This window comes from Diospyros lotus, chromosome 3, assembly GCF_014633365.1.
Source record: "Diospyros lotus cultivar Yz01 chromosome 3, ASM1463336v1, whole genome shotgun sequence".
In the NCBI taxonomy this organism is placed as follows: domain Eukaryota; kingdom Viridiplantae; phylum Streptophyta; class Magnoliopsida; order Ericales; family Ebenaceae; genus Diospyros; species Diospyros lotus.
The window spans coordinates 3,627,799-3,654,765 of NC_068340.1; the positions used below are offsets into that span (position 1 = coordinate 3,627,799).

The 26,967-nt window shown below is 39.3% G+C and overlaps 2 protein-coding genes across 14 annotated transcripts in view; one reads left to right on the top strand and one right to left on the bottom strand.

The window, feature by feature from the left end:
• The first annotated feature begins 251 nt into the window (after positions 1–251).
• Positions 252–4,867, top strand: LOC127796173 (uncharacterized). 2 transcript variants are annotated; one of them, XM_052328183.1, is made up of 8 exons: positions 252–397; positions 556–839; positions 1,791–1,862; positions 2,612–2,679; positions 2,853–3,009; positions 3,494–3,580; positions 3,691–3,780; positions 4,474–4,867. In XM_052328183.1, exons 2-8 carry the CDS (start codon positions 585–587, stop codon positions 4,594–4,596), a joined length of 852 nt encoding a protein of 283 aa, XP_052184143.1. In that variant the 5' UTR covers positions 252–397; positions 556–584; the 3' UTR covers positions 4,597–4,867. The 2 variants fall into 2 exon arrangements, with proteins under 2 accessions (XP_052184143.1, XP_052184144.1); XM_052328184.1 differs by having other exon boundaries at positions 280–397; positions 571–839.
• A 2,686-nt stretch (positions 4,868–7,553) lies between these two features.
• The window catches only part of LOC127797412 (TATA box-binding protein-associated factor RNA polymerase I subunit B), a 30,451-nt gene continuing 11,037 nt past the window's right edge, over positions 7,554–26,967 (bottom strand). For 3 of the 12 annotated variants that reach the window (XM_052330283.1, XM_052330286.1, XM_052330284.1), the window contains exons 5-6: positions 20,571–20,630; positions 8,207–8,422 (exon numbers count right to left, since the gene is read on the bottom strand). In XM_052330283.1, coding sequence (XP_052186243.1) covers positions 8,234–8,422; positions 20,571–20,630 — 249 coding nt within the window. In that variant the 3' untranslated portion in view covers positions 8,207–8,233. The other 9 variants (XR_008022217.1, XR_008022212.1, XR_008022216.1 and 6 more) reach the window with 8 other exon arrangements.

Consider the following 26,967-nt stretch of genomic DNA (forward strand, 5'->3'; position numbering starts at 1 on the left):
GTAAAGCGTTAAAAGTCAAACTAAGAGATCCATCATTGCCTCTTCTTGCAGGATCCGATGGCAGAACGAGTGATCGGTTTCAAACCATCATTAACTATCTTTTCTTATAAATATATATTTATCAAAATATTATATTTATATATATTAAATTGATATAAAATTTAAAAAAAAAAAACTACATTATAGATATTAAGTCAAAAACAGAACATGATTAGGAGGAACAGCGACGAAAGTGGAACGATAAAACAAAACAAAAACAATGCATAAATAAAACAGAAACGCGTAATTGAGAGAGAGAGAGAGAGAGAGAGAGAGGGAGAAAGCTCTCTTTTTTATTCGGTCGGCCACCAAACAGGCGATCTCAATTCCATCTCCTTCGGTCTTCGTCTTCTTCGAGGTAAACGCTTTCCTACATCTCTGCAAAATGCGCCTTATTTTCTTTTAGTGGGAGATCATTCGATCTGTTGGGTGCAATTGAACGCTCGTATTCGGTCGATTTCTGGCGGATTTGCTTTGATTTTGTGGTAATTCCGTGAATATTTGCTCGTTGATTAGGTGCTTCTTGATCAGGGGGCTCGTTAGAGATGAATGGTCAGCACTTGATTCTGGATGTGGACCGCCTGGTGAAGCCAGCGGTGGAGGAGGAGGCCGAGGGTGGTCAGCCGGAGGTGGCCGGACCATCGTCCTCCGCCGGGGCGAAGCACGAGAAGGCGGTGCCGGTGGAGGAAGAGGGAGATGAAGAGGAGCCGCTCATAAAGGTGGCTGAATGCCGCATTTGCCAGGAGGAGGATTCAATCGAGAATTTGGAGACCCCTTGTGCTTGCAGTGGTAGTCTCAAGGTATAATCTTCCGACCCTTATTTTTTGTCCTGTTTGTTACATATAATCTCTTGATAACTTTTGCTGCCCTTGCATTTAAGACTGGTTATTGTTAATATCCAAAGGAGAAATATAAAGGCAAGGCCTCGTTGAGGAATTTTGATTTTTTGGTTATAGATGTTGGGTTTTGCACAAATTACTGTAACAAATGATTTGGACAGGATAGGTGTTAATTTTGTGGAAGGCATATAATTGCTGAACAGTTAGCTGGTTAGTTTTAAAACTCATGAGCACATTATAAGTATTCCATGAGTTTCTGCTAGACCTTCTTTGGTGCTTTCTAGATTTAAACCTTCATAATTCTGGAAGTCTTATCCCTGCTTTAGAATCATATTCCTAAGGGCATAACTCCAAGTGTTTGTTATGGATAGAACGGATGAAGTCTCTTATAGTTCTCTTTTGGTCAGGATTTGTATTTTTATCTCATTTTGACTTCATTTGTGATTCACAATCTCTCCCTTTTCTTTACAGGCTTAAATAAGTGCAGACTTGAATGATTACCTGAGTTGTCAAAAAATGAACTTCACTTATTTTTTTGGTGTTGGACTTGTGCACTTGGAAAACATAATCACACACATTTTCCATCTTTGTACAAAACAAGATGTTTTTAATTGACGTGGCTGCAAAAGATATGTCTCCAGCAACATCCTCCTTTACGCCCCAAGAGGATAAAAATGAATTTTTCTTTTGTTTTTATGTTGTACTCGTGCATTTAGAAAATATTATAACACACCTTTTCCATATGCAGAACAAGACATTTTAATTGGGTGTGGTTGCAAAATATGTCTCCAACAACACCCCCTTTTACCCCCACCTATACGTGTGTGTGTGTCACCAGTCTGATGTGTATGTGTATTTTTTTGTTTTAAACCAAATTACTCACCTTATTTAAATGCCTTACATGTCATGCAGTATGCTCACAGAAAGTGTGTTCAACACTGGTGCAATGAGAAGGGAGACATAACTTGTGAGATATGCCACAAGGTATAACTGTTGCTACTCGCCTATCGTTGAAATGCTTGTCTAATGTTTTGTTATGCCAATATTACTTGAACTGTCAATCTGTTATTTAAATGCTTGTATCAATATGATCTTTTGAAGTGGGATGAAGGTCTGAATTAACCCTAGGATATTTTGGTATATGTATTGATAAAGTTGCTTAGCAGACGCTAGCCTGTTACCTTACTTGGTATGGTGGACTGATCTTTTCATCATGGGATTTCACATTATTTATCTTGCACATATTGTCATCCACCATTCAAGACTTCATATGAGGGTTTATGCATGCCCAATGCATCAACATGTAGATTATTGCTGACGTATTGGTATAAACAGAAATTATTTTTCGAACTCATTTTGATGTCACACTTTAAAATATTGTTGCCTTTCATGGTTTGTTTTCTTTCATCTCTGTGACATTGTTTTATTAAAGAGATATAATATATGCATGCATGTCAACCTTTATGCCTTTGACCCACTCCCGGGCCTCCCTTTCCACAACCAGCAAAGGAAGAAGCTGGGGTTTACAAGATTCAAGCACCATGTGGACATGATTTCTTGTGCAGTTTATCTCAAAAAATCTGTAAAAGACAATTGTATCTTGACTTGAAAGTAAACACGTGTCTATTCTGGAATCATGATAGTTACAGCCTTTTTGCCATTATTCTCTCTTCAGCTCATATCTTGTTCAGTTGCCGGTCTTTCATTGGATATTTATTTTCAATGCTTTACAGCCTTATCAACATGGTTATACAGCCCCCCCTCGTCCACCTCCACCTGCAGAAACTGCTATTGACATTGGGTAGGTTTCGTTTTTAATTATGCTACTGCTACCTTGTGTGTAACCAAAGTTATTTTTGTACCCAAATTTTAGGTATGAATGTTGTTAGCAAATGAATATGCATGTCAATAACCAATAAGATATCATGGCTTTTTAAATTTGCTTACAATGACGTCCATGGTTGTGTATTGAAGTGGTGGATGGACAATACATGGCACGCCTCTGGATTTGAATGATCCGCGACTTTTGGCAATAGCTGATGCGGAGCGTCACTTCTTGGAGGCCGAGTATGATGACTATGCTGTTAACAACGCCAGTGGGTCCGCATTCTGCCGCTCAATTACCCTAATTGTAAGCCCTCCTTTACAATCATCACTCATGGAAAAGTATATGCTACAAAAAATCATATCCAGACCACTCAACTTCACTGTCCCTCGATACTCCAACTAGACCCCCCCCCCCCCCCCAAACACCCCACTTTAAAAACAAAAAAAGGGGTCAGTGAGCTACAGAATTAAGGTTTTGCTCTCCTGTGGTCAATAAGCCCAATAAAGGTATGAAGATGGGGGTGGGAATAAACCTTGATCTCTCAAAGAACCAAGAGACTACTAGATAGGCTTGAAGGCAATGTTCGGTTATGGTATCATTTTCTGGATTGGGCAAAAAAGGATACTATCTGTCAGTGTACTTCGATATTTGTTTTCTAGCCAAAAAAGGAATTCCAGTATAAGTTTTCCGTTTTAAGTTCTCCAAAGCTTGACATTGCCTGGCCTTTTTATTCGGTTTTCCATCCATACGTTTCATGCATTTCAGTGTTCATGGTTTTGACTGGCAGATAATTGCTCTTCTTCTCTTGAGACATGCAATTGGCATGATAGACCCTGATGGAGACGAAGATGAAGATGCATCTGGCTTCTTTTATGTAAGTGTGATTTGAAGTTCTGTTCTGCTCTATGCTATCTGCTCCGCATTTTTCTTTTTCTAGGGTCATCATATTAGTTCATTGAAGTTTATCAATTAATGCTCTTGCAGCTTTTCCTACTGCGGGCTGCTGGATTTCTTTTGCCATGCTACATCATGGCCTGGGCTTTCAGTATCTTGCACCGTCTAAGACAAAGACAGGTCAGTTTAAAATTCATATAACCGATCTCATCTAATAGGCTTCAGGCTGGTGATAATAATGATAAAATGTGATTTTACATGTTTTCTTTTTCTCTCTGTGTCTTCTTGTTATTATTGTTGATTGTTGGAATTGAATCGTGCACAATCACCGCATGATCCCACAAGAGAAAATATGACAGAAAATTTATTGTAGTTTTGGTCTCAGTTCGTGATCCCACGAGAGGATAATTCAATAATTTGTAGTTTTTTCGTGGAAAAGCTACAAATCCGTCAAGTAGCTATTGCACAAAGACAACTACAAACCCTTGATAACCCAATTTTTGGATGAACACTATTGAAAACCCTCGCAGCAATCATCTCAATTCTAGATAACAAGTCAATCGCACTCCAAGGGACTCTAGTTATCAAATTGTCACACTCTAGACCTCAGTAACCAGATAACATCATTCTTGGACTACTGAGTTGTTGTTTCATGAAACAATTGAACCGAAAATGCTTATTTATAGGCCGTCCAATGGAATTTGGTCTCCTATCTCTATCCTTGTCTATTTGCAATCAAATTGTGTTTCATCTAATAGACTTCATCTATCAGAAGAAAATTTAATGAGTGAGGAACTTCTATCTTACATTCACTTCTTGGTACAATTTGTTGGGTGGTTTGAACTTTTGCTATGCTGCAATGGTGCACAACAGGAGGCAGCAGCAATGGCAGCAACGCAAGTCGCATTTGTGCTACACTCGGGACAGGCCAACGGACTACATTTCACCATAGCATCAGCCCCCACTACTGTGACTGGCCCCGAGGAAGCTGTTTGATATATGGAGAATCCACGAGACTCACTCACAGATGTTGCCCTTTTTTTTTTATCAAATCTCCCTCAATTCGTTTTTTTGTAAATCATGTTTATATTTACATATGTGTGTGTGTGTGTGTGTGTGCATACAAATGTTGCTTCTCAAGCATGAAATGGTAGCCGAATCTCTGCTTGACAATGAGGATATTTTGTGTGGCTGAAGTGAGATCTGCTCTCTCTACTGGGGCTTGCTTATTTTTATATGAATGTCACGAAAGAATACCTTAAGAACCTTCTTCTTCTTCGCTTATGCATAATATAGATATATATATATATATATAGCTTGTGTTGTGAGTCCTCAAACTGAATTCTTTTGCTGCTTCTAACGAAGCCATGTTTTGAATGTAAATTATAAAAACATACCAACCAAACTTTTAGGCTTAGAATGTAACTTATTATCTTTGTAATTTATTAATTCAATTTACAAAGTTGTTAGTCATAGAATGTAACAGGAACTATTAACTTTTACTGTTCAAAATGATTTGATATCAATTATTTGGATTATCTAAAAATTTAGTGATTCCAATACTATTCAAAATTAAAAAGACAGATAAATATAAACAGTACCCAGGCCTTTATTTTTTTACAGCAAAAATACAAATGGAACCCAACAAGCTCTAAATAGTAATTCTGCTGGTTGCGAGGAGGTATTAGGGGTGTTCAAAAAAAATAATAAATTATGGAGACTGATTGCATCGCATCGCTCGATTTGATTTTATTTAACATGGTTTGAAAAATTCTCAAATCGTACAGTTTGCGATTTGAGAATTTTTTGGTTCAGTTAAAAATCAAATTGTTGAAATAGTATACTAAAAAATAAATTATAAAATATATAAAATGGTGGAATACTAGAAGCCTAATCTAATTCTTCTTCTCTACCCAACCCCTGCCCCAACAACTCCTCTGCTATGTCTCTGGTTGTGATCATAAGCGCTCAAGACGCCAAGACCAACGACATCCTCTCCCAATCCTTTTTTTTCAATCTCTAGTCTCTAGTCTCTAGTCTCTACTCTTTAGTTCTCCGACATTGTCTTGAAGGGTCCAAGACGATCGTTAGTGAGGCCTAGAAGAGCATCTACCAAATTGTCTATGTCTCTTGTCAACACTTTGCCAAAGACACCTTCCACACGATGACAGATCTCAAGAGATTTGAGATCTCGAAATCAAATGAGTTGAAGATAACTTTTTGTTAATTTTGTATTGATTTGATTTTGATTGCATTTTAGGACCCTCATTTCCCTTTCAATCCTAATCAAAAAATCACTCTCAGTTCTCTCAATAGGTTCAATCCAAGAGCCCCAATTTTATTTAACCACCTTTCTTACATATTGATTTCTTGGATTAAAACTCCCTCCATTGATGCTCTAAATCTCTCAATACTGTTGCTTAGATTGAAACTTGGGAATAACTTAGATAATATATAATTGTTAATAAATATTTTAATTTTTATGCAAAATATGTATAAGATTGTGATAGTGCTTCAATATATACTCTCTGTATACAACCAGCAATGTATACGATATTATATCTAGATATATATGCACACACACTTCCAACCAGTTACACATGCGCAAGAAACAAATAAAATGGCCCTATTTAAATAGCAAATGTTAGAAGCGACAAATAAGAGAGGACGAAGGATTACAAACTGCAGAAAAAGCAAATGTTAAGCACCAAATCTAGATATGGGCAATGGGCGGGCCGACCCGCCTCCCGCTTGGCCCATCTATTTAGTGGGTCGGGCCGAATTTAGCCCATGAGGAAGATGGGCCGGGTCGGGCGAGGCAATGAATATTGGGGCCGACACGGCCCTATGACCCTTAATAAATGGGTCAAGCGGGCCGGGCCAAGCCATGGGCTTACTGGGCCAAGCCGCGAGCCTGCTGGGAAGGGCTGGCCCATGTGCTTGGCTGTTTGGGCCGGCCCATGGGCCATTTATTTATAATTTTTAAATATAATTTTTATGTTTATAAAATTTTTATAATTTTTTAAAATATGTATAATTTTTATGTTTGTATAATTTTAATTATTATATTCAAATATATATGTTTAAATATATTTAAATATATTTTTTAAACATATGTTTAAATATTTAATAAACATAATTTTTTAAATATTTTTTTATTTTTTAGTGGCCGGGCCGTGCCATTTGGTGGGCCAGCCCACGGGCCATTTTGGTGGGCCGAGCCAAGCTACGAGCCAGATATCCTTGGCTCGGCACGGCCCGCATTCTGCTGGGCGGGCCGACCCAGCCCAGCCCGTCTGCTACAATAGCGGGTCGGGCCGGGCTATGAGGCAGGCCAGCCCATGGGCCGCCCGGCCCATTTCCCATCTCTAACCAAATCACACAAACAGCACCGAGTGCGGTTTGGTGCAATTTTCGTGCACCAAACTAGATCGTGGGTTTCATTTAAAGGCAATCTATATGTATGATTTGATGTATTGAAAATCACCTAAACCGACGAAACTATACTATACACACCCCTAGGAGGCATATATTCTACTAATACTATCTGCTCTCATCTCATCTCATATGCCTTCACTTCTTTTTCTTGATCCACTTATTATTAGGACGATGACAATGATAGATATATTTCTTTTAAGTCTTTAACAATCTTAAAAGTATCAATTCAAAAAAAAAAAAAAACAGAAAAAAACAATCTTAAAGTAGAACAAGCATCTCATTTTTCTTTTTTACAATTACAAGTCACTTTAACAAAATTTTGCAAGAAACCCACTTCTATTATTTCCTCTAAAGCTAAGCTAAGTTAAGCTAAAGGATTACATTATGCATCCTTAATCTTCAGATCTCAATAAAGCAACATTTAAGGCACATACTCAACTAATGAATGACTGGCTGACTGACTGACTGACTGAGTACCCAATCAATTCCATAATCTACAACACTTTATTCAGATGGACATAAGCCGTCCAGACCGAAATTTCATAAATATAGTCTTAACAAAGTAATTTACTCAAGTGCAGTACATAAAAGAAGATACGAACTAATAATGGAGAGTAAGACTACCTCACCACCGTCTAATGCCATAGCTCCGTGATGGGGATTTTTTTTTTTTTTTTTTTTTGAATGTCCTGGATACCGGGCTGCACTAGATTAAAAAGTAACACGATGTCTCCATAATCATTCGAATTTTCCTTTTTTTCACTCAGCAGAAAAGATGAATAAAACTCACCAACTAAGCTCTGCATTTTTTCTTTTTCTTTCAATCTGGCCGAGTCTGAGGGCTTTATCAGGTTCAGCCATCCCACCAAGACCATTAAAGGCCAGTGGCTGCATCTGAATGGAGCCCGAATAGTTTTGAACTAAAGTTCCCAAAAGCCAGTACTTTAAGACCAACCTTGAGAATCTACAAAAGCAAATTCTCAATGTTATGAGCACATAAACTAATCCATGTACACCGCGCAATTTTCACTTTTTGCTGCTTTAATAAAATCCAGAGGTGAAGAATCACAGTAAGCCCTCGAGATTCTACTAATCAGAATTTTACCAGGAGGCAAGAGAATCTAACAAGTACATTAATCTTAAAATAGTACGTAACCGTACCCCAATCAAAGCAAAGGGCCCCCATCATACCCTTTTAACTTATTTCCTCATTTGGTATTAAAATTACAAGGTTACTGTAGGCTGTAAGCATAGCTTTTTTCGTAAAACAACAGGTGGATAAATCCGAGTATACCTCTCTTCCAGGTTCTGTGAACAAATCCCTGAGTACTACATAGATTTGATTGCTTATTTGCGTGCTTTTCAGAAGCCGATTTAGAAATTTCTGCCAAAAATTCATAGTCAAGGAGCAACATGAGGATCAAAAAGAAAATCGCACAATTAACTTGGTAACAAACGCAAATATGCTTATCAAGTAGTAAACAAGAAATGGTACAGATAGCTCATGCTAGTAGTCAATGACATTTCTAAGTTCAGCTGGAGATACTGCAGGCTTGAGATATAGAAGTGGAACTAACCCATTTGATAGTGCCTTGCCAAGATTGAAACTATAGCATAGTTGAAACTAGGATTGAAAGGTTGGGACTAGAAGCTAGGAAGTTTGGTTCATGAATTCATTGGTTAGCGTTCGTGCTTATAAAAATTATTTTACATTCATAAAAACAAGAATACACCCTCTAATAGATCAAAGTATGCATTATGCAGTATATAATCATGTATATAAACCAAATCCTTATTTGAGCATTTAAGACCACAAAGCAACAAGGCAGCAGCTTCTTTTCACTGTAATTGGAGGACAGAAAGCAGAGAATCAACCCATGAATAACACATGAAAATGAGGTCGCGATGCTTGGACCAGAACTGCTCTCCCTTCGTCTCAAGACATCATCAAATCCCATCATGCAAATTTGATAAAGCACAAGAACCTATCTTTAGAATGTTCCAGCTTGCATGTGACTTTGTGTTATATTAATAAGAAAGGAGAGCCAAAAAGAGAAAGATGGTCGCATGGATTAAAAAAAAATATCCCCATACCGAGGCTTCTTGTTTGCAAGGGTTGTGGGATGGTTGTTTTCTCAATCTTGTCCTTGCTTTGTAAAGAGATCATTTTCACAACTGGAATCTGCAATCTTCATTTACAAATGAGCAACTTTACCATTTTTAGTAAGGCTCACCCTCAAAATGGTCCCATGTATAAACAATACAAAATTCTACAAGGACAATGGGGGATTGGTTTGAAGCAGTCTTCTTTAAAATGGAATTGTGAATTAGACAGCCAAAAAAGAGCAAAGAAACACATTTAGCACAAGAAACCAGGATTGTTATTTTTTGTTGCATGGAGAAGAGAGCTTGGAATTCTAAAGATCTTCAATAGCATAAAGCAAGTGTTTGTTTTTTTGGGTAGCGTTCTATTCTTCCATCCCTTTCCATTCTGTCCTTTATGACTAGCTTGCCTTTATAGTTTTGGCTGGGTAATAGCCTGTCTGCCCAGTCACCTTCACTTCAAAAACTTCCTTCATAACTAAGGAATAGTATTTTACCAGCAAGCCCCTGGATTAATAAACTTGCATATGTATGTAAAACAAACCATAAGCACAGTGAATTGGCGTGGTAAAGTGGCTGAGTCCAAGATACTGGGTTGGTCTTTGTTGACAGACAAAAGCAGGGCAACTGGTAGAGATCTAGGGGAACAAATGAAAAAGATGCTTAGCTTCTCAAGGGTGTTCTTCCAACACCTTTACTTATCCTAGTCAGATTCTCCAATAACAGCCTTAATTTTGCTTAGATGGCAGGCTTATGATTGGAATGAATCTAAAATTCCCCCCTCTAGGTATTTTGGGGCCCTCCATGTTTTCTGCTTTAAATCCCATAGGAGATAAATTGCAAGCTCACATCTACAGGAATGGATAACAAGAGTGCAAGGATCACAATCTCAGACTAGCTTATTCTCTTATCTTCTTGTTTGCACAGCAACCATGGTCTTTAGTGCTCAAAGGTTGTCTATCCTTCTTGTCTGCATAGTCCTCTTCTCAGTTAAACCTGCTAAAGGTTCTAGCCTGAGAAGTATAGACCTTGCTCTAAGAAGGAAGAAAGAAGATTATGAGCCGATACTGAAGTATCAACGCACACTTAAGGTTGTTGAAACGCAGGCAATGAACAAAGAGAAGAAACAGGCATTCATGAACAAGACATTTGATCCCAACCAATCAAGCAAACGCAGAGTTCGAAAAGGATCAGATCCCATTCACAATAGGTCTTGATATGCTGAAGGCTCTTTAACAAGGGAGTCTAAACTGAGGGCAGCAAGAAAGTTGGCAATACAAGAGGAAACAGCATGTAACATCAGAGAAGGGCACAACACAGCAAAATATACGTTCGCTGCTTCCTTGAGTGAGTTGATTGATTAATTTGCTTTTTTCTTTCAAGAGGATTAACAACAGAGACTATGCATAGCCAAAGACTCAAACCAGTAAAGAAAGCCCGTTGCAGTATTAATCAATCCAAGATCGATCCGCCATTGCCTGCACAGTGGAAGAATCAAATTCAAGGAAATATAGAGGCTCTCAAACAGAAAATGTCCGTCTTTCTTTTTTTCTTCCCTTTTTCTTTTTATGGTTTCATTTTTCTCAAACAAAAAAACATATCTGTTTGCATTCGTTGCCATACTGACCCAGACATGTCTAATTCTTTTGGTTCTTGCCATTCTAAGAGGTTCCTTCTATGTAAAGAACCTAAGATCAGGCTTTTGATTGTTTCTCTGTTTGAATACACTATATATATGAATTGCTTCTTTCAACATTAGAGATAGATAGTCACACAACTACATCAATGTTTTCTTTATCTGCACTTCATACACACGTGCCACATGCCCAATCTCAAAAGACAGAATGCAAGGAAGTGGTTCTCAATGGAACTCCGTTGATCTAAATTTGAGTATATAATAGTTTAAAAACTCCTGTTGGCAAATGACTTGTACAGTGAGAGTAATTTGTATGTCTAAGCCTACTAATACATATATTATGCATATCCCTCATAAGGAATAACGACAGCTACAAGTATCCATTTGCTCACATTCTTATGCTAAACTCGGAAACTAGAAAAACAATACTCTGACTCCAGTGGAAAGCATGAGAGACTTCATAGGGACCCCTCTATAAATAATAATGGGTATTTGCATCATCATCATCAACAACTGCACTTTATACTAACAAGGTTAGGGTTGGTGGCATGACATTCATAGTGTCAATTGACTTTTAAAAGTCACATTGACAACAATACAAATCCATGCAAAAAAATAATAGGGCAAAATTTTACACTGGATGTCCTCCTTGATACAACCCTCTAATGAGGCAAGACAAGATAAAGTTCCAATACCATCTTCATATGGAAAAGTTACATAAGATGGCAGTGAATGAAGATGGCAATGAAAAGTTCCAACCCTCTAATTGGCGTTTCGCACGTTTTGGAATAATTGACAAAATGCGATCTAGTTACACAATGCAAAAAGAATTCAAATTTTCCATTTAACCTTCCTTTCACAGGACAAAATATTAGTCCCAGGAACCCATATATACATAAAGCATCACTGGTAAACCAAAATGGCAAAAGTACAGTGTTTATCTGGCAGAAGCTAAAGATAAAAGTAGGCATCCTTTCCATTTGTCAAGTATCATAAAGTTCCATGCACGCTTCCTCAATGAACATGAAATAATCCAAAACAAAAGTATAGGAACTGACAGAAGGGTGGAGAGATGATGTCTTTAGGATTTGTGGCACAGAATGATGATGTTTGTCAGATTACAAACTGTGCATGTAGCAAGCAAGATGTAAGATTCAAGAGTGCAACCAAAATTGAGAGGAGAAACTAGTATCCAAAATGGTTTGGAGGATTTATTATAAATTTATAAGCCTCTCTCCACAAAGTGTGAGTTTGGACAAGGTACTCCACATCTTGGTGAAGCTACTAACTAGTGATGCAACCAAAGATACTTCCTCAGCATTTAGCAAGATGAAAATTGTGCCAGTTCTATAACAATCTAGGGGATTCCTTCTTGATACTTAGTCCTTTTGTAGTGAGTTCATCCACTTCAGGCATGATAGAATTCTCACAAAAATGATAGAATCTCACAATCAAAACGATAGGAATCTCCAATTACAAAGCTATGAACAAACAAAAAAGAAACAAATATTAGCCTATTCGAGAGGACCTTCTCTCCCACAACTCCTTCCAAATTCTCCAGCTCCTTTTCTCTCCCTTTTCCTTGCCTTTTATATGGATTCCCTAATCTGTTGTAGCCACGTGAGTTGGTTATTCTCCCCCAACCAAATGTGACTCTTCTGCCCCTGTGTTTTTTTCCTTAGCTGCACCTATGTCACCTTTCAATTTACGACGCTGGTAGGTGTGACGAACAAGGGCCCTATCATTACTCCCACCCATGAGATTCACCTTGTCCTCAAGGTGAAACTTAGGAAATTGATGCAGTATTTGATGGTACAGCTCCCAAGTAGCCTTCTATGGGTGGCAACCCCTTCCGTTGAAATAGAACATCAAGGCCCCTCAAGTTTTTTCCCGTGCCAGGTCTTACCCTCAGTAGGAATTCTGGTTCTACCACCATCTCTAGATTTGAAATTAACTAGTCAGGGATTGTTGAAGCCACTTGCAATGCTCCCTCTACATTACGTAGCTGGGAGACATGAAATACAGGATGGATGACACAGGAGGGTGGAAGAGAAATCTTGTACACCACCTTCTCAATTCGTTTCTCCCCTGCGAAGGGTCCATAAAACCTTGGTGACAACTTTTCATTTGGCCTGGAAGCCAAGGTTTTTTGGTCTATACAGGTGAATTTTCAGATATACCAAGCCTCCTCTTATTCACCATGTGTTTCATCTTCGCTTCAGCCTGCAACAATTGGGCTTTTAACTCTTCCAGCATCAGATCCCTTTCTAACAACTGCTACTCCAACCCCAAGACAACTGTGGTACCCTTCTCAAATTGCAATAGTGGGAGAGGTTTGCACCCATAAACGATCTGAAAGGGAGTTAGGTGGGAGGAAACATGGTAGGAAGTATTATACTAATATTCTGCTCAAGGAAGCCAATTGTACCACGCTTTAGGTGTGGAGAAGGCAAAACATCTGAGATATGTTTCCAAAGTCCTATTGAGGACTTTCATTTGGCCGTCGAACTGTGAATGATAGGCCGTACTCTATTCAACTGAGTGCCCTGTAACTAAAATAGTTCCTTCCAAAAACGGTTGATGAAGACTTTATCTCTATCCGATCCCATGTAGCCAGACAATTTCCTTAACAAAGACACCTGCTATATTGGTGGCTGAAAACGGATGCTTCAACCCAATAAAATGTTCATACTTGCTAAGCCAGTCCACCACAACAAAAATTGAATCCATTCCTCCGGATTTCGACAACCCCTCTATGAAGTCCATCAACACATCCTCCCAGATTTGATGTGGAATCGGAAGTGGCTGAAGCAAGCCCTCGGGAGAAAGAGCCACATATTTGTTCTGTAGCCACAGTGTGGGTAGAGGTGTCAAAAGGGCCGGGCGGCCCGCGGGCCGCCTGGCCCTGCCCGTTACTGTTCATACGGGCCGGGCCCGACTCGGCCCCCATTGGGGGGCCGGGCTGGGCCAAAGAAAATGGGCCCACGGCCCGGCCCGTCTAAGGGCCCGGCCCGTGGCCCGTTGGGCCCTTATGGGCCAGTAAGGCCCTTACTCATTTTTTTTTTAATTTTGTTATTATTTAGTAATTATTAATATTGGATATTAAAAAATTTAATTTCGCAATATATATAAATAATAACCATCAATTAATTTATTTAAAATTTTTAAGTTAAATTTTTTATATATTTAAATTATAAATAAACATTCTCCTTTTTATATGTACATTATTTTTCATATCAATTCACAAGAAAAATTATAAGGCATATAAATTAATGAAATAATATTTAAAACTTAAGAATTAAGATAGAAAATATTTTAAAAAGAAACAAATTAATTTTTATATATGTATATATTATATGTATTATTTTTAAAAAAATTATTTAAAAAAAAAGAAAAAAAAAAAGGGTCGGGCCCGGCCCGGCCCCTTTGTAGGGGGGCCGTGGGCCGGGCCGGGCCCTATCAATGATAAAAGGGCCCGGGCCCGACCCGGCCCTTTTAGTAAAACGGCCGGCCCGGCCCGTTTAAAAAGCCCATGGGCCGACTCGGGCTGGACCGGGCCGGGCCGGGCGGCCCTTTTGACACCTATAAGCCACACAGAGCAATGACAGACATACTAGTGGATGTCTTTTTTCATCCCTACCCAATACACATTGGCAAATATCTATTTGTATGTCTTCAAAAACCCGAAGTGGCCTCCAATGTGTCCATCATGACCTTCCTTTAGCACGAAGGGAACCAATGTCGAACCTGGGGGAAGAAGCAACTACCCTATGAAGAGTAAATGTCCATCCACCCAAGAATAATCCGACTTACTTGAAGGGTCAATTTGGAGCTCTCTAATAATCTGCTAAAATTTATTGTTTTCCTCCACCTCTTTTTTAAGTTGATCCAACTGTAGCACTTGAGGAATGGTGAGGGCCATTAGTGTGACAGGGGAATGAAGTCAGGAAAGTGCATCAGCAATGCAGTTCTCCAAAATGGGGCGATATTGGATCTCAAAATTGTAGCCCATGAATTTCACCATCCACTTCTGACATTCCAGGCTAACCAGTCGTTGTTCCATTAGAAATCTTAGACTTTTCTGATTAGTCTGAATTGCAAATTTCTTCCCCAATAAGTAATGTCACCACTTCTGCACCGCAAATACAATAGCCATCAATTCCCTCTCATAGACCGACTTATTCCGACCTTTGGGATTTAAGGCATGACCAAAGAAGGTAAGCGGTCTATGATCCTACATCAATATAGCCTCGAGTCCATGCCCAGAAGCATCCGTCTCCACCACAAACTCCTTCAAAAAATCAAGTAGAGCAAGTACGGGCAGAGATGTCATGGCTACCTTTAAAGACTGAAAAGCTTGCTCAGATGATTCATCCCAATAGAAATTATTTTTCCAAAAACGCTCCGTCAACAGCCAAGCTAATTTATCATAATTCCATACAACCCTATGATAATATCCGGTGAACTCTAAGAAACCACGGAGTTCTCATAGTGAGCAAGGGGTAGGCCAATCCATCACTGCTTGAATCTTTGAGCTCTTAACAGCCACCCCTTGTTGCAAAATGATGTGCCCCAAATATTCAATCTCCAATTGTCGAAACTGACATTTTTTTGCATTAGCATAGAGCTGGTTCTTGGCTAATATCCCCTACACACAACGAAAGTGACCCTAATGTTCCTTCACCGTTCTACTGTATATCAAAATGTTATCGAAAAGCACGAGAACAAACTGCCTCAACTAATTCTTAAAAATCTCATTCATCAAGGACTAGAAGGTGGCGGGTGTGTTTGTTAATCCAAATAGCATCACCATAAATTCAAAATGACCCTCATGCATGCAAAAAGCAGTTTTCGAAATATCATCAGGTGCAATATGTATCTAATGATAACCTGATTTCAAATCTAACTTAGAAAAGATTGCAACCCCATTTAATTCATCCAAGAGTTCTTCAATGACTGGGATTGGGAATTTATTGGGGATAGTTACCTTGTTTAAGCGCCCGTAGTCCATGCAAAATCTCCACCCACTGTCCTTGACCAACAACACAGGACTGAAAAATGGGCTAATGCTCGGCGCAATGATCCCTACTGCCAACATCTATCTAACAAGCTTTTCAATCTCATTTTTCTAGAGGTGGGGATCGTGGTAAGATCTCACACTCACCAAAGAAATCCCAAGTTGCAGCATGATAGTATGATCCCACCTCCGGTGCGGGGGCAGTCCACACGACTCCTTAAAGATGACCTTAAATTCTACTAACACTTCCTGCAGATTGTCAGGGACCCTTGCCTCTATTACTCCAACTGTCAAACTTTCCAATTCTAGGAGCACTCCTTCCCCACCTTCACCTTCCCCACCTTCACGAAATGCCTTCATCATCGACTTCAAGGTCACTAACGTTTTGTTGAGGCTAGGATCCCCATGCAATGTGATAGTCGTGTCCCCCACTCTAAACTTCATAATTATCGAGCCCCAATCCACCTATGTCTCCCCAAGTGTGGCTAACCACTTCATCCCAAGAATAACATCAGAGCTTCCCAGTTCTAATGGCAAGAAGTCCTCGACTACCTCCACATTTTGCAATGATAAGGTCACTCCCTTACAAACTCCAGCCCCTTGTATCGCCATGCCCAAGCCCATGATCACATCGTAGCCTCGAGTTTGTATCCGTAATAGCCCCAATTTCTACACCAGATCCACTGCTATGAAGTTATGGGAAGCTCCACTATCGATTAAGACCACCACTTCTTGGCCTTCAATTGTCCCCTTAACCTTCATCATTTGTGGAGGTTTTAACCCCACTACTGAATTTAATGATAACTCCACCATTTCTCCCACCTTGACCGTGTCTTCCAAATTCTTTGAATTTTCCACTGCCTTGGCTCGCTCCATTTCTTCTTCTTCTTCCCTCTCTTCTCCATATATGACCATCACTTGTAACGCTTTGTTCTTACATTTATGCCCAATAGAGCACTTCTCGTCGCAGCGAAAACATAATCCCTTCGCACGCTTTGCTTACAGCTCACTTTCACTTAGTCGTTTGAAGGGTGGGGTGTTCCATTTTTAGATGGCTAGCGACCAGGAGGGGTTAGTTTGGCTAACGGTTGTAATTTTGGGAGGATTCAAAGGTGGAGACAAGGGAATTTGCGATATATTAGGGGTTAGGGCTGAGGGTGTCATCACCTTACTTGGGCTATAACCCAAACGGCTTCCTTGGAGCACTTGATTCATGTCCTCAATCCTCTGGGCCATATCAATGATGTTCTCAAAACCAGCGGGCCTTAACACTCTAATTTTAGCTCGTATCTCCGGTTTGAGCCCATTAACGAAATGCTCCTCCAAAACTTCGAGCATATCCTCAATCGACGATGCTAACATCTCGAAGCAAAGCCAGTAGTCCTTAACGAATCCCAATTGCCAAAGAGCTAGGAATCTCTCCTCCACGAAACCTTCTTGCGTAGACCGGAACCAATTCCTCAATAGCCCCTTTAGCTCCTCTCAGCTTCTCACTCGACGTCTCATTTGTTCCCACTGGAACCACAAAAGGGCTCCTCCTTCGAAACATAGAGCCGCGGACTCCAATTTCTCAACCTCTATCAGTTGGTTTACAGCAAAGTATCGCTCAACCCTGAAAACCAATCCATCTGGATCATCACCCTCAAAAATTGGCATTTCCAAATGCCTACAGCATGTCTCTTGTCTCCAGATTCCATCAACTCCACTGTCTACTTCGCCACTCCTCCCTCTTGTATCCAGTGACAGCTCAGTTGTTAAGGAGGAATCCGGAGGTTTGTATTCCCCACTGCATTTTACCTTCCTCTCTTTTTCCTGCTCTTCCCATTTCGGCATCAAGAGATTTGTTATTCAGGTTTGCATTGAGTGGTTGGAAATACTAGAAGAACTTGGTTATATTAGGTTTATATGCGGCAATGGAAAATTAGGAAATAAAAGGCTAGCGGCATGTAAATTTAAGTGAGGGGTAGATAAGGTATTTTTCCAGGTATTCTCTCATTGTAACTCATGTCCTTATGTCTATAAATAAGAAGCGTGGGGTAGTCTATAAAAGGCCTAAAAAACTAATCGTTCTCATTGACTGTAAGAGCTGTATTGCTAGAGAAAGGATAGAAAATATATCTTTGTAATCTTGCAGTGAGGGTTCTTGATTTGTCAGTGAGGATTGTGGGGTGTGCGAGTGATTTCAGTGTACTGCATTCATCAAGTTTATAGTGGATTGCTTTCTCTGTGAAGGCTGGATGTAGGACTAATTTCAATCAGTTCGAACCAAGATAAATCTCGATGTACATTGTGGTTTGATTACTCTAACTCTATTCTTTGTCAATTCTTTATTTTCTGTTTACGTTGTATGGTTGAATCGGTGAGAGAGGGCATCAAGAGTGTTCAGATTTGTTGGTTTATTGGGTGAATTCATAGACTGACAGTGCTCCCAATTGTAACAAGATCGAACTGGTCTAGCATCACCGCCATGTTCTTCTCTATATTTTGCACCTTCTGGAATTCAGTTTTCATCGATTTCAATCCCTCCTGCAAACCCTCCATGCACCCCTCCATCTGTTGATGGTAACTTTCCAATCTTCCCTCTAGCTCACCCACTCTTTTAGAGACGATCACCCCATAGATCAGTGCTCTGATACCAAAATGATAGAATTCTCACAATCAAAACGATAGGAATCTCCGATTACGAAGCTATAAACAAACAAAAAAGAAACAAATATTGGCCTATTCGAGAGGGCCTTCTCTCCCACAATTCCTTCCGAATTCTCCAGCTCCTTCCCTCTCCCTTTTCTCTACCTTTTATATGGATTCCCTAGTTTGTTGCAGCCACGTGAATTGGTTATTCTCCCCCAACGGAAGGTGACTCTTCTACCCCTGTGTTTTTTTCCTTAGCTGCCCTGCGTCACCTTTCAATTTACGACACTGGTAGGTGTGACAAACAGGGACCCTATCAAGGCAGTCTTTCATTCTTGCTTTATGCACTTGTACATGATAAAAGAAGAAATCTTATTCTACTCCCCAAAATAGGGAAGGAGGCAGATAATGATCCCTTACTAGTCTTTCCAGTCCCAAACTGCCAATCTAATAGGAAGTTACAAGGAAGAACAACATTAACTTTAGATGTATGATGTTACTGTTCTCCCATTCTATGAGAGAATTTAATTCTATATCTTCATTTAATCATTGACTCTTAGCTTTATAAGGTTACTGTTCTCTATCTCATTCTACAAGGTAAATTAATGTTATAACTATCTTATTTAAGCAGAATCTGAGTAGACGTATTGAGTGGTACCCAATAACTGCAGTCATTACTGTTGTAAAGTACTTGATAAGGTAATGCTTGCAGCAGCACCCTAGAACCCTTTAGCGCAAGGGCTGCCTTCCAGGTCTGATTTACCACAGAAGGTTCTTAGGAGGGCACTCAAGGAAACAGGCTTTTCAAAGCGGGGAAAAGAAGATATTGAACAAATTGTTGCAATGAGTATAAGGTCCTAAAAGATACTGAGACCTCAGGGAACTAGTAGATTGTCAGTGGGAGGTAAGCTGGTCGAATTCATTAGCAGGATCACCTAAAGGCAAAGGTCTTCATGGAATTCGCTTGCTTGGAGTTCTCATTATGACATTTTTCCAAGCACCTAACATCAACTGAAAATTGGAAGTATATATTTGGCAACACCTTTGATAATGTGAAGAAAGTAGAGAACAAAAGCTCAATGCAACTAAGATTAGACTGTTTTAGCATACACGTCATGTGGTTCTGTTCTGCGGGTGAATGATTACAGTCAGAAATTAGGTGACCATGTGTACAGATCTAGACACCATGCAGTTGCAGAATCTTTAGTATGACATAAGGTTAAGCAATCCGAGTCCTCAAAACTGATGCTTTAAACATAGCAATTGTGAAAAGCAGCTCATAAAATTGGAAGCATAGATAAAATGCTGTCAAAAAGCATTTCCACCACCATGCTAGACCTGAACATAAGCCCTGTAAAGCTCCCCATTATCATAGACAGTGTAAGTATGACACTAACAAACAAAATGGAGATCAGTGCCTCAAAAACAGTCAATCTACATAACCATATACCTGCTCGTATATTTCTTGCATAGTAGTCTAAAGCCTTTTTGTTCAAGTCTGATGTTTAGTCCACATTTTAACCAAGAACCAAAAAAAAACATGGGGAATAATGGCATTGAGTTAATTTTCCAAGTGAGGGCATGCCTTGATAGCAATTTTATGGTCATTCCTTTGTGCTCAGAAGGTCACAAATTTGCGTTATAACAAATAGCCTCATTGCAAAGCAAGGATAAGGATGAATATGAAATTGACCCTCCCTCAAGCTCAACCATCACAAAGCTGGGAGATGGGAGCTGGGAGCCTCATGCATTATGGACACTCTTTAGTTCATTTTCCTTGTGATCAATCTGATTATGTTATTTACAAGTAAAAGGAGGAAATGATTTAATTCTTTATAGAAAATGTCACCAAGTACTAAAAAACAAAGTGGGATAACAACTACTAAACTTGGTTAACTTATCACAAACAGGGTTGCATCAAGTTTTACAAGAAAAGGTAACTGGATTTAAGTAATTAGATACAATACAGTGAATCACAAAAGTTTTTAAAAAAAAAAAAAAAAGATTTAATGATTACAAAGGACCTGCATGAAATTACAGATTCAGGAAAGATAAAGAGTAAAACAAATAGAACCAGCTCATACTAATAATCATAGTTGCCATTAGAAGATGAATAGGCAGAGGAGACCCATATCTAAATGTCACCTTAACAATAACCCCGTCAAGTGCAAACTCAAGACCAGCCCAATCAATCTTCAGAAGCCACTGCCGAAACAGGAAAACACAAAAGAATTTTCAGTAGGATGGCTGAAGATCATCAGAATTCATTTGAGAAATTCTTGACCAACAACTGCAGCAAGCAAGAACCTCATTCCAGTAACATGCTAAACTAACAGTTTGGGTTAACCTGCCACAAATTGAGATTTCAGGCAAAATGAAAGAGGCAGCACTACATTTCAGGAAATGGTCCTATTTTTCCTAGAAAGCCCTATACAACAACAATTGTCTAGAAATTGAAATAGTAGATAGATTTTATAGATCAGATGCTGCCAACATGCATATTACGTAATAGAAAACCTCTTGCTGACTAGTCGGTTTTAAGCAATGGGCTATAAGATCATCATTCTATATATGGTATTTGTCTATCTATTTCTTTTTTTTTTTTGGGGGGGGGGGGGGGCAGGAAATATAAGTAATATCATTATGAGACAATCAAATACAAAATAAACCTCCCAGTGTCAGTAGCACAAGCAGCAGTGGCTAAACTGATAAGCTCAAAGCAGTGCTTCACAAATGTACGACTTATATATGATAGAAGTAAGAATAAACTTAAAAGAAGGCCATTCAAGATGGCAGGGACATTTAAGCCCATACCAGCTAGTAAAGGGTCAGATGCTTCCAATACAGGCCTCTCTTCTCCAATAAATGGAAAAACCACAGAAAGGAAAAAGCGCTTGCTCAACTGGCCATCCATCAACCAACCAGGCCACTGCAGATGGGAAGTAGCTCCTCTTTCATGCTGCATCAATACACATAAGCAACTGTCCAGGTGTTGCAGACTGTCTGACGCTTTCAGATTGCAAAAAAGGCTCAAGGGTGGCTTGGTTTCTTTTGCAGATTTTCCATCTCCTCAAGCTGCCAGAAAATATCATTGAGAATCCAATAATCTCATCAAGGGACAAAACTTGTTATAAGAAACAACTTATTTTCTCATGACCGGACAACCCACATTACAGTAACAGACCAAAAATCTCCAATTTACCCAAGGCATTAACTATCCAGGCCCTACAACATCCCACAAAAGAAACAAGTTCATATATTCAAATTCAGTCCCACCATATGCAACTGTGCATATCAAAAATCTTGCAATGAGAGCGCATTTTCTTTATGGTTTTCAGAGAAGATTCATTTCTAGGGAAGAGAGGAGATAAAATCATATTATGGCATGGCAAAACCACATGAACAGGAATGATATTTTAAATAATTTTCTTAAGGAATATCAAGAGCAGTTATCTTCTTCCAGATGGTTTGTAGCCTCTCTTGTAAACTCTGAATATGTTGGTATTTATCCTTCAACTCTCTTAGGAAAAAGCAAACATAACCATGATATAACCATTAAAAGCAGACTCCAACTGCAAGGAATCATGGTATAGATATTAAGGGATCTAGGTAGCTAAGACTATGGAAGCAACCTCTTTTCATAAAAGAAGGCAATGAGCAGGCCAAGCAAACTTTTTGAGCAATGTTAGTAAATAATATAGTGCATCTTAAAGAATTTGAAAACGCAATTGTGAGCAAGGCACATTAAAACTGCAGAAAGTGACAATTTGCTCAACTCATCTAGCCAACCAACTAAAACCTTTTGATAAACGATATGTCATGACCCATAAGATCAGTGTTCTAAAACGCGCTAGGCGCTAGTCAAGCACCAGGCTAGGGCCTAGTGCCTGGGGGGCCTAGGCAGCACCGAGGAAAAATATTGTTCTTTTTTTTTTTAAACCTTTTGATGTAATTTGATATTATTTTTAGGTAAATCAAAGTTAAAAAAACAAGTGAAATAATGAAATTAAGACTGAGAAAACAAATTGTTATATTTGTTCTAGGTTCAAGAAGGTAGAAGCAGCAATAATACAACATAAACCATATACGAAGAATCTAACTATCTATTGGACTTCTTCCTCTCCATATTCTTCCAACACATGATTTTCATCGGACTCAAAATCAAATTCATTGATTTCTTGCTCATCTTCTTTTGATTGAAAATCATCTTCATGAAGCTCTCTCATCTTAGAACTTTTTCGAGGTTGAAGCATCTCGTCTGCTCCCGATGCTTCACCAACCACTTCCCAAGTGAGCCCCGTACCAGGCTCAATTTCTTCATCATCTTCTCCATCAAAGATCCATCCTTGTGCATTACTAGCATCACTAGCAAGTAGCACATCAACATTCCTTTCCTTCTCCCTTTTGTGCTTGTTCATCAATTTCGCATTAAATTGGACATAGACTAACTTGTTCAATCAATTCACGTCTAGTCTATTTCTTTTCTTCATATGTATCTACATAAAAAAAAATAAAAGCAATATCAATATAAATGATAAGTGGATAAGGATAACTAATTAATATTAAATAAATATAATTCATAGAGATAATGAAATTAAAATATTAAAAACATTTTAAAATATACACTAACCCCTTCAAAAGTGCTCCAATTTCTTTCACAACCGGATGAACTAGTGGTTAACGAGAGAATCCTTCTAGCCATTCGTTGCAAGTTTGGAGTTTGATTTCCATAAGTCATCTATCATGTAACTACATAGGCCAAACAAGTATAAAGTAAACAAATTTATACACTAATACACAATAGAAAGGATTAAAGGAATTTTCTAGATTATAATTGTCATCATTTTTCGCACACCCTTGAGCTGCCCATGTTTTTCCAAAAGCTCCCTCTTTACGAGTATACTTAAGCAACTCAACATTTATAACACGGCCTTGCAATTCACCATCATAAAATATCTCCACATAGTTAAAAAACTCATCCATCACTTCACTATCAAGTTGTATATCCATATCCTTGAAAAAGTAGTAGGGATTCAAATGGTAAGCTGCAAAATACAGTGGACTATCTAGCCTATCTTTCACCCTTGCTTCAATAATCTCCATAACAGGCTAATAGTTCTTTTCAAGATTATTTAGGGCATTCTTAATATCTTCCTTTGTCTGCTTAATCCCTCCACATAAAAAGCCCATAGAAGGCCTTCTATCTGCATCAACAATTCGAAACACCTTCACCAAAGGTACAAAAACCTTAAAGCATACAGTCACACCATTCCAAAAAGCAATGCTCATCACAGTAGCATAGGCTGCTTTCCCTTTAACATTCTTCGACCATTTGCACTCCTCCCATTCAAAGCTGGTAAACATTGCTCTCATTTGGGCCTTTTTCTCCATCAAACTCTGCAAAGTCAGGAAAGAAAAAGCGAATCTAGTGACTCCCGGTCTCACTATATCCCTCTTCTTCGTAATCGACCTCATTAAGGACAAGGTCTTATGGTGTGCATAAATGAAAATTATCAAACTCTTGGCCTGATCAATGACTTTCTTATATTTCGGCAGTTTTCCAATACTTTCAAGCATCAAATTGATGGCGTGACTAGCACATGAGGTCCAAAAGATATTTGGCCTCTTCACCTTCAACAATTTTGCCGCTCCCATATTGTTAGCTGCATTGTCGGTTACTACTTGGATGATATTTTGTGGCCCAACTTGCTCGATACAGTTGTCCACATACTCAAAGATGAGTTCACTTGTACGTGCTTCATCTGAAGACTCTCTGGAAGAAAGAAAAGCAGTACCTACGTTAGAATTAACACATAGGTTCATGATGCTCCTTATTTTTTTGTCTGTCCAAGCATATGTCATAATGGAACACCCATTTTGTGCACACTCTTCTTTATGCTTCTTCAATAACTCTTTTGTTCTGTCAATGTCATGACCCTATGAGCAATAAAAGAGTATTATTGTAATAAGATAGAATAGTTTGTTAGGGATATTTTAGTAAGTGGTTAGAAGCATATGGGAGCATGTGTTAGGCTGTTAGAAGGCAAATATGCCTATAAAAGATTGTTGTAATGGTTTGTTTTGTTATCCAATAAATTAATGAATTGAAATTTGTTTTTCTCCTCTTCCAAATTCTCTCCCCTTTCTTGATCTTCATCTCCCTCTTTTCTGTTCTTCTAATTCCCCTAACACTTCTTCTAATCTCTCCCTCATTCTCTCAAATTCCTCCTTAATTTCTTTCTGTTCTTGGCCGTAGTTGCATTGGATTCATCCAATTCCCAAACTAATCCTAGGTTAAGCCCTAGGATCATGACAAATTGGTATCAAAGTATATTCCTCGACTGCGATTTCAATCTATTCTAGACGGAATTGAGGCAAATATAGTGATATAGGCGAACTGTCAAAGAGCTTCAACAGAACCGATCGGCCAACACTTCCGATTCGATTCCTAAGGAACAAGGACAGATCGTCACCAAGAGAGGCGTCCCTCGGAACTAATTGAGGCTACTTTGGAGGACAGTTCGCGAAGCCGATCGAGTTACAGAAAGCGATTGGGTGAACTGAGCCTATGATCCAAGGCCATTGAATCTTGGAATTGATTCTGATGCACGAAGAAGGGAGTGCTCGCTCGGATCTGAAGGAGAAGTAAGGGATTGGCTCGCGGCTAAGACTCCAGTGATCTTGACCGGAATCGAAGACAAGCAAGCCAAGAGGATTCGCGATTAGAGCGAATGGCTGGTACAGGAGATCTGCTGAAGTTGGCGACGCGGATAGCACCAAAGGCAACGCGAACTGAGGGTGCCGGAGTCCGTCGAAGGTGATCTAGCAATAGATTCGGAATGGGCGAGGCAAGATGTTGACGAACGGCAGCGAATTTTAATAAGTCTTGCTCAGAATTGGCGTGCGAATGAGAGGCCGACGGTGATACTGAGTTGAATTTGAAGTCCAAATCAGAGTAGCGTAGCAGGTATGGGATTTGAAACGAAGCGACATTGAATTGCTGTTGTTTTTCGAGTTGCTGTAATCGATCTAGAAGGTGAGGCAAGTGAATCTCGGGGGCCAAATTAGGTTGTCAAAGGCGAGGTATAGAATCATTGTCAAAGGCGTTGCGGCAATTTCAGCAGGACAGATCGATTGGGTCGGAAATCAGATAGCGACTATGATCATCGCGATAGGTCACAGTAGACCATCAAATTCCGACTATTTTCAAACAAGACGAGCCAGGCGATCTCAGCAGCGAGCTCTTGTACAAATTTTGAAGGCGAAGATGGTCTGGTGATTCTGATTGCGATTCCGACAATTTCTTAATGGTCAAGCTCGGATTTTGGAGGCGTAATGGAGCAGCTGGAATTAGACGAGAAGTAAAGGTACGTTACTGCTTGTAAATCACTTCACAATCAATGTTTCAGTGGTAAATTGTGGGTGATTAGGCAGCGATTTCAGTGGGTAGCGACTTCATTTTGGAGGGTGTGCATGCAAATCAGTTACTCAATCAATCTAGGTTGTGGCGAGTGGACTGGTAGTTAACCCGTCTAATTTCGAAACCGAAACTGAACACATAATAGGTTGAGAGCAGAGGATTTTATTGGGGCATCACAATCGCTCAAAGCAAGCACTGTAGGACGAGAAATTAGAAGGCGATTGAGGCTGGAATGTTTCTGGCAGAATTAATCTCTAGCGGTGGCTTACGGTGGTGATCCAGTGGCAGGAACAATAAAGTTCAGAAGGCAAAGAAGCATATGCAATTGAGAACGAAGCAGAAATACGATTCCAATTCGATTTTTTTAAGCTGCTAAAATTAATTTCAGCAAAGGGATTTGGGTGTTGATAAATGATTTCTCAGTTCCGATTTGAAGGTCTAGAGTTGGATTATTGTAGCTGAACAATTAGTCCTGGGTTGTGGTTTCCAATTTAAATTGAAGGCTACCAAGCAAGGAAAACAATTGCAAAAAAAAAAAGAAAGATCAGCGACTCCACTAAATAGTCATGACAGTCAACTTCTCCCTTTAATAACGGTTCCCTCAACGAGTATTAATTGGGAGGTTTGAAGCCCGACCCAAATTGACCAACCACCTCAGCAAACAATTTGAAACTATAATGGTCAATAGCATTGAAAGGTATACCAGCTTCGTACACCCATCTAACACAATATTCACAAACAGACTGTGTTCTCTCTTTAAAGAGTATTTTGCTGATATTTTGTTGCCTCTATGTCATTCCCGCACTCAAACAAGTTTCAAGGCTGATGGAGCTTGCAAACTTATCCATAGGGCCAAGAGTACAAGACGTTTTTCTGCTCTCTAACTCTTGCAATTCATCTTCATGGCCTTCCCCCCTTTCAGAGATATTAACAGAGGACCTCGTCAAATCTTCCTCCTCTTTATTTTTCTTCTTACTCTTTACTCTTTAGTGAATGAAGATAATTTATATAGTTGTGTTCCATCACTTAGTTGACATATGAAGATGGTGTTGAAACTTCATTTCATCATTACTCCGCCAGGGGATATTATCCACTGTCGGTCACAAGCCCGGAAAAAGGAGG